The sequence below is a fragment of the Lolium rigidum genome, chromosome 6, assembly GCF_022539505.1.
Source record: "Lolium rigidum isolate FL_2022 chromosome 6, APGP_CSIRO_Lrig_0.1, whole genome shotgun sequence".
NCBI classification, from domain to species: domain Eukaryota; kingdom Viridiplantae; phylum Streptophyta; class Magnoliopsida; order Poales; family Poaceae; genus Lolium; species Lolium rigidum.
The window spans coordinates 93,632,760-93,640,775 of NC_061513.1; the positions used below are offsets into that span (position 1 = coordinate 93,632,760).

General features: G+C 49.5%; 1 protein-coding gene across 2 annotated transcripts; it reads left to right on the forward strand.

The window, feature by feature from the left end:
• Positions 1–1,207: 1,207 nt before the first annotated feature.
• Positions 1,208–4,439, forward strand: LOC124665084 (uncharacterized protein At1g10890-like). Of its 2 annotated transcripts, none has more exons than XM_047202485.1 (4): positions 1,208–1,356; positions 2,396–2,581; positions 3,353–3,572; positions 3,923–4,439. In XM_047202485.1, exons 1-4 carry the CDS (start codon positions 1,241–1,243, stop codon positions 4,160–4,162), a joined length of 762 nt encoding a protein of 253 aa, XP_047058441.1. In that variant the 5' UTR covers positions 1,208–1,240; the 3' UTR covers positions 4,163–4,439. The 2 variants fall into 2 exon arrangements, with proteins under 2 accessions (XP_047058441.1, XP_047058442.1); XM_047202486.1 differs by having other exon boundaries at positions 2,405–2,581.
• Positions 4,440–8,016: the final 3,577 nt, after the last annotated feature.

Here is an 8,016-nt window from a genome sequence, read left to right on the forward strand (position 1 = left end):
GAAGCTACAAAACGAGCTTGTCGCGCAGCCTAGATTAGTACGAACACTCCGGACCGCCACCATCGTCATAGAGATGTAGTGGGAAGGGAAGAGGAACCTTAGGCAACCAACAAGCATAGCCGTGCCCTCCTCATCGCATTCATGCAATTCGTGCCCAACCGTAACTTCCCTCGACGACTTCACAACGACACAAACTTCAGCCGTCTCGTACACAAAACGACGAGGTATCCTCGACGACGGCCTCCCCGGCCGGCGGAGACCTCACCAAGGAGCGTGACCCACAAAAACGACAGGGTATCCTCGGTAGCGACCTACCCAGCGCTTCCTCGCCGTAGCTAACCTCCCTCAACGGACAGCTCGACGGCGGCGCCGGTGTTCATCGACGAATCTACTCGACCCGAGCCATCACGGGGCGAGCCTTACAAGTGCGCAATCACGGAAGCCCCCCGCCCTCCGCCGCGAAGCACCACACGAGCACCGCAACGCCGCCCACCCGGACAAAAACCCCAAACCCATACCCACCGACGACCGGCCGATTCCGACCGCCGGGGACGACGAACTACCGACGATAAAAGACACGCGGATGCGGCGACGAGAACGGCTAAAAACACCACCAACGGATGCGGGGAGACTCACCGAGTAAGCGCGTGCGGCGGATCTAGTCGCCGCTCGGCGAGGAACGGGAGAAACAGCGGCGGCGAGCGAGCTCCGCCGCCGAAATTGCCACCGAGACTGACGTGAAAAGGATAGGACAACCGACGCGGAAAATGGGCGGTGGGAGAAAAAAACTGAAAATAATGGGATGTAGCCCGGATCCCGAAATTCAAAACGTTGAGACGCTGACATGTGGGGCTTCAGAGCGCTGTCCACCCAAGCGACGTGGTCGTGAACTCGCGCCCTTAGATGGCGACGCACGTATCGCGACGCACCGTCGCACAGAGAGCCCTTCCGTGCGGCGCTTTCGTTTAGAATCTTTAAACTGGCCTGCAAACTCGATCCAGGTTATGGTTTCAGGTTCTGCTAAAGTTACTCTAACACATAGGTCCTACCCAAGATTTTGCTCAAATAGGTCCTTCAAGATTTATCTAAATCACCCGGGTTAACAATATGGTCCTCGCCTGCCTCGCTAACCAATCCTGCTACCGCGGTCCGTCTCGGCTTTCTGCCGTTCGCTCCCCTCCGCTCGCCGCGCCGCCGCATCCCAGCTATCCGGCCCTGTGCGGAGGCCCCAGGGAGAGGCATGCCGCGCGTGGTGTCTCGTTCGCCGCCACCCCGCCGGCGGCGGCGCTCCCCGTCGCCGCTGTACGGCAACCGGCGGATCCGACGAGATCGCAGCCGCTCCCCTGGGCCCTCCCGGTACGCGCGCCACGAACCCCTCTCTCTCTCCGCCCCCCTCCTACCGCAAAGTTGGTTTGGTTTCTTGTAGATTATAAGCATAGCTCAAGGTTGTCCGGTTTAGTGCTTCCATATCTTAGCCTGTCCGTGTTGATACCAAACTTCTTTTTTCCAAAAGGGGGAACGAAGCCCCGTCCTCTGCATCGATTTGATGCATATGGCCTTTGTTACTATGCTGCTACCAAACTAGTTGCATTGTTTTGGAGGCGTGCTTGTCGAAGTGACAGTTAGCACCAGAGTTATAGAGCTTCAAGATTTTGAAATCATGTATCTGTGACTATCCTTACCGTGTTTCATGCTGTCTTCGGTCCGCCATCAGCTACTGTCTGCATTCATTTATCCCGGGTTACATATTGGCTGGGATTGGAATGGATCAAGACTGATGAGATACGGAGATTGTTTGTTTTGGGGGATGTTGTTGATGGGGATAATTAATTAATTAAGAAAATAATGGACATCAAGTGTGATTGTAAGTAAGTCAGCTGAAATAAAAGATTCATTTCAAGAGAATACGATACCTGATTATAATGTCATATCATCTCATATATTCACGGACGTATGTTGCTCTTTTATACACGTAAGATTGAATAAATGTGATGAATCTATTATACACTGCCGTGAGTTGCAGATATTGTTTCATGTACAAGTTTTGCTGTCGCCCCTGTTTTAGAATGGAATTATGATGGGGTGTTTTGCACAAGTATGTCTCATGTGCAATGATTTTCTTAAGTGAACTCCATACAAGAAACCTGAACTCCATTTTCTAGGACTTCTGTCACTCGTGAGTAAGTCAGCCAAAAAAAATCTGATAAAGTTAAATTGATGTATTTGAATGTGCTTGTATTTTTTTCGTACACATTTTGACATGATGGCATGTCATCTGTCTTTCTTCCCCGTTCATGATTAGCATGCTGATGGGCTGACCTACAGCTATCAATTAGAACATCTTTCTTCATGTATTTTGCTATTCCTATTCTTAAGCTCGGTATACTCCTGCTAGATTGGACAGGAGCCAGTCCCCGATTCCTAGGAGGCGTAGGACCTCTCCATCACCGAGGAGACATAGACGACGGAGAAGTCGGAGCAACTCAAGTTCCCTTGTAAATAACTCCTGCAGCCCAAGTCGTGGATCAGAACAGAACAGTTTAATTGAAAAACAAAAGAAGGAAGAAGAAGAGAAGAAAAGGTAAAATTCTTTTCATTCTTGCTAAGTGAACACGTTGCCATTTTTGCATTGCTACGGGTCCCTCTTATTTTTTTGTCATAGAATTTTAAACTAATATAGACATTCTTGTGAAACTGTAGCATTCTTCCAATCTTCTCCATGTTGTTTACACTGCATTAACTCCACTCTGTCTAGTCACATATTGGAGCTCTCCATCATCAACAAAATGCATCATGTTGAGAAGTGTCCAATTGTCTATATGTTAATCCAAACCATCAACTAAGCAAAAATGGCAAATTCTTATGCTGTTCCTTCTATTTTAAGCTGGCATCTCAACTCTGAATGGTAAGTTTCCTGTTCTTGTAAACACTAATTATACCATCTCCAAAAAAGCACAACTATTATCCAAGTCCCGTAGGTCTATATATTCGATTATGCCACGTTCTTCCACTATATTACTGTATATTGCTACAGCAGGTGTTTTTTTAAAACAACAAAATGGTTGCATACCAATGCGTAAGAATATTTGCTTCTGTTTTCTTGATGGATCATGCTGGTGTTTGTTCTTTACTCCATCCCATTTTGTTCTGAAATTGACGTCCTACAAACTGGCTTATCTCACACTGATCATGACACTTTTGCAATTTCCCGTTTGCTTGTATGGACAAAGTTACCTCATTTTGAACTTATTAATTTGTAGATTTATTTTAAACTTTCAAACGCACACTTATTTCGATGAGGAATCCTGCCGTTCATGTGTATTAATCCAACTCCTTCACTTGTTCAACACAGACGCCAAAAGGAAGCTGAACTTAAGTTGTTGGAAGAGGAGCTTGCTAGGAGAGTTGAAGAAGCCGTTAGGAAAAATGTTGAGGAGCGTCTGAACTCTGAGGAGGTAAAAGATGAAATAAAACGCCGAGTTGAGGAAGGTATCAAAAAGTTATTTGATGAGGTTGATGCTCAGCTACAAAAAGAAAAGGAAGCAGCTCTGCGTGAAGCCAGGCAGAAAATAGTAAGTATTATGCATGTCATGTGATCCTTATCTGTACATTTTGCTTGAAGCAACTTGGCGCTTTTATACTTTGATTTTGAACGATTCAGCTTCCTCCTGAGTTCTGATGGTATTGGTGCTAATATATCTATATTTTTTCATCTATGCATGACAAACAAAATTCCAAACATGTGTGTAAATACATATGCAATCATATCACCAGAACTGGAAACGAGCAAATATTTTCTTAACTTGTTTTCACAATCAGCGAAACCAAACAGATACACATGATTTCTGATTTGTTTGTCTTTTATGAACCTTTTCCATGTTTACTCGCTCAGTTCTAATTCAACATCGACAAAACTTTGCAGGAACAAGAAAGAAGAGAGAGGGAGGAGCTGGATAAGATGATCGAGGAGAACCGAAGGAAAGTAGAAGAATCTCAAAGAAAAGAAGCTATGGAGCAGCATCAGAAAGAGATGGAGCGATATTTGGAGCTGGAAAGGATCCAAAAGCAAAGAGAAGAAGCTTTACGCAGAAAGAAGATGGAAGAGGAGGAAGAACGAGCTAAGCAGATGAAATTACTTGGGAAGAACAGCCATAGGCATTGATTTTGTGTGTCATACTGTGTATTGCTATCTTGCAAGAGCGCGCATATAACTTTTACCGACGCCTGTAATGACTGTCTTATGTTATACAGGTGTCGGTAATACTCCGTAGAGCTTAGCTACTTGTATGCCTCCTGCCTGGTTGTAGTGCTAACTTTTTTCTGAAGTTGGCACACTTAATTGTCGTGCAAGTGCTAGACGCAATTCCAAGGATGAAGTTGGCATGATTGACTGTCGTGCTGATAATACCAAGCGTTCAGCGCAAATCTTTTTTTCTGAAGTTGGCACAAATTGTTACCATCTCTTTATTTATCTGAGAAATATTTACAGTTCTATTGTAATTTTCAGAAAACCAATATACAGAACATGCTCGAAAATACAAAGAAAATAGCACAACGGCATCTTGCAGTCCTTTATAATTAGGTATTCCCTGCGACTCCATATTCAAAACATTTAAAATTCTGTGACATAGCAGCAGCGGTCTGAGAGAGGACAGTCCCAAAGATTACTTACGGTCTACTTGGTTCGTAGGATTCCAAATCGCAAGAATGGGACAATGTAGGAATGTAATGTTAGGGACATTTCAATCCTACAGTATTTTATCTGTATAATTTTACCGTAAGAGAAAAAGTCTTACCATGAGGTTGGATTTGTTATTAGATTTCTCATTCAGTGTAGTGAAAATGATTTCTTAGTAATAAAATCCCATGAATTTCAATCCTACAAACCAATCAACATTGGTAAACTTGAAAAGAAATTATATCCTTCAGAATTTGTAGTACATAATTTCTTCGAGTCAAAGAGTCTCTTATGTGCTTTTGATGCAAGGTGAACTGGTATAAAAACGGCACTTCATGCATCTCCAGCGGCGCGACGCATTTTGGCGTCCGCACGCGTCCGTTTGCGTCGGTCCTTTTGGTCGAAATCGACCGCGCGTCTGTTTGCGTCGGGGTGGCTCCAGCGGCACGACGCATTTTTTTAGGACGAATCATTTTTTTTAAACATGAAACATAATTTACATACTTAAAACATAAAAAAACTAAACGCCTACTGCTGCTCATCGTCGCTGTGCTGCTCCTCGTCGCTGTCGAGCACGATGAGCTCCGGTATGACCCAAGGCCAGTAGCCATCCGGGGAAGCGTACGCCGCGCGCGCCGCCGATGCTTGAGGTTGAGGAGGCTGCGGCTGTGGCGGCGCCCAGTGCTGCGGCTGTGGCGGCGGTGGAGGCGCCCAGGCCAGCGGCTGTGGCGGCGGTTGAGGCGCCCAGGCCTGCGGCTGTGGCGGCGGTTGAGGCGCGCAGACATAAGGCTGTGGCGGCGGTGGCGGCGGTGGAGGAGGCGCCGCCGACTCCAGGAGCGCCTGTCGAAGTGCTTCATCCGCAGACAGGCCCGGCGGCATGGCGGCGGTGGCGTAGCGGGGCAGCGGCGGCTGCACAGGTGCGTCGTACTCGGAGACGAGGACGGCGATCTTTGCCATCTCGTCGTCCGTCATGTTCTCCGGGAAGTCGAAGTTCCGGCCCTCCGCCATGGCCTGCTGCCATTCGTGGAAGACGACAGCGACGTAGTCGTCGCTGTCGTCCTTCACCTCCTCGCTATGGTACGCGAGCGCCTCGACGTAGTCGTCGTCGTCGTACGCGGCGTAGGCTTCGTCGTCGTCGTCGTCCTCGCGGTCGTGGGCGTCGTTGTGCTGCGTCTCGCCGACGTCGCGTCGGCGCCTGCTGACGACGAGCCGGCGGTGCAGGGCCGAAGGGATAATCCCTGTCGCCCATGAAGCCTGCCCTTCGTCTCCTGTTCGTCTCCGTGGAAAGGTACGTACGCCAAAGCTCCGACTCGATGGCGTACGCCGGATCGACGCGAAGGTCCGCCGGCAGATACCGCCTCCTGCGCCGGATCTCCGCGGTCCGATCAGGCTCAGGCGCATGTACTGGAGGGATGGGCACCCGGCGGCAGCTGAGCCGCCAGGCGGCAGCACGCCGGACCAGGCGTCCTCGCACGGCATCCATTTGCCGTGCATGAGCCTCCCCACCGTGACAGGGAGCGGGATCTTCTTGGTGCCGCTGTCGGAGGCCTCGAAGTCATTTTTCTTCCCCATGGCGCTGCGGCGGTGGTGGTGCGAGTGGAGGTGTGGTGTGGGCGAAGGAGCGACGCGACCGGTGGACTTTTAAGGGCGGCCGCGCGCGGGATACGATGCCATTGAAGGCGGCGCAGAAGCCCAGCCGCCGCCCGCCAGTGCGCGCGCAGAACAGGCAGCCGTGCCATTGATGGCGAAGGCTGCGGCGCAGACGCGGAAGCGCTGACCGCCGAAACGGTGCCCTCGGTGCAGACTCGCTGCCAGGCGGGCCCGGTGGAGACGCGAGCGGACACTTTGCGCGTCCGCCGAGCGTCCGCGGAGACGCAAACCTGGCGCATATTTGGGCCAGGTTTGCGTCTCCACGGACGGTCCGGTCACTTTCCGTCGCGCCGCTGAAGAGGGTGCCAGACGCATTTTCGGTCAAAGCGGACGCAAACGGTCGCTCAGCGTCCGTTTGCGTCACGCCACTGGAGATGCCCTGAGGGTGATTTTTGGCTCTCTGTTCCGCCAGAGCCGAGAAGCCGTTATTTCAAACCAATGATCTGTGCAAGGAGATAGTGCCCGGTAGTTGCGGAAAAGTAGTTTTTGTACCTATCTATTTATAGTCCTCAACAGAAGTACTGGAAAAAATCTTTTGAGCATCTCGACCGGCGCTTCCAATAGAGTTCCCAATAGCTCTATTGAGATTCTAGTGAGAGAAAGCGTTCGCAGCGGCGCTCTTTGGAGAGCACCGGCATGTTTTTGAGCCCAATAAAAGCGCTAGCACTCTCGAAAGGATCCCTATGTTAAGAGTTTCGATTGGGAACGCCGACACCAAATTTCTGCTCAAAACATGCTAACCGGCACCCTCCATATGGTGGCCGGTGTGGGAACAACATCCCCAAATAGAGGATGTAGTGCCGGCGTCCCTGCCGGTGACTATTTGGGGACCGCCGGTGGAAATGCTCTTAAAATGGCACATAAAAATACAAACAAGTTTTTGGACCACCATAATTATGTAAATAAAATGCTCCCGGAAAAGATAATGTACGGATGAACCTAGGATGTTACTTTGATACTGTACGGAAAAGATAATGTGTGCCTCCTGCCTGGTTGTAGTACTTTCACGAGAGGCCGCTGATGGAATAAATGAAAGCTTGCATTCAGTGACAAATTACTTCAGTCGACACGTCGAATAGCGGATTGAATCAATGTACACGAGTCATTCATGAAGTGACGTAAGTACGATCATGAGTAGGAGTGGTGTTTAACACCTACTCCTAGAGCTGATAAATGTACTGGTGAGTGGTCAAATCTTGTACTATCACGACGATCGTCAAGCACAAGCTAGCAGCGAGCAAGCTACAGACAGAGGCGGCTGAGTTTCCGGGGGGAGACTTGTATAGGATCTTCTGAGATTGTAAAATCAAATCATAAAAACCATATGTTGTGGGTATACTTTATGGGTATATCAACGGCATGGCCTAGATCCGGCAAGCCCGGGTGGCCCATAGATGGTGGTGAGGCATGTGGCCCATCGGGCGGCCCAGTTGCTGTAGATCCTGAAGGATGAAGTCCAGCCCAGGAACAGGGAGCCGGATCTCAACCGACCTACGAAGGAGGCCGGATCCGTGACAGCCCATGAAGTATCCGGATCCAAAGACGTACCTGGAGGAAGGCGGATCCTTAACGTACACGGCAAGACATTATACCGTAGTTAGGCAACTTGTATTCCGGCTAGACTCTCCATGTAAACCCTAGATCCGTGCGCCTTTATAAGCCGGATCCCGGGAGCCCTAGAGGCACAA

What these genes read in the sequence shown, in the direction of transcription:
- LOC124665084 (XM_047202485.1), top strand. Translation starts at nt 1,241, where the DNA reads ATGCCGCGCGTGGTGTCTCGTTCGCCGCCACCCCGCCGGCGGCGGCGC. An exon ending in CGCTCCCCTGGGCCCTCCCG is followed by an intron (nt 1,357 to 2,395) that starts GTACGCGCGCCA and finishes TACTCCTGCTAG; the next exon opens with ATTGGACAGGAGCCAGTCCC. An exon ending in GTGAAGCCAGGCAGAAAATA is followed by an intron (nt 3,573 to 3,922) that starts GTAAGTATTATG and finishes AAAACTTTGCAG; the next exon opens with GAACAAGAAAGAAGAGAGAG.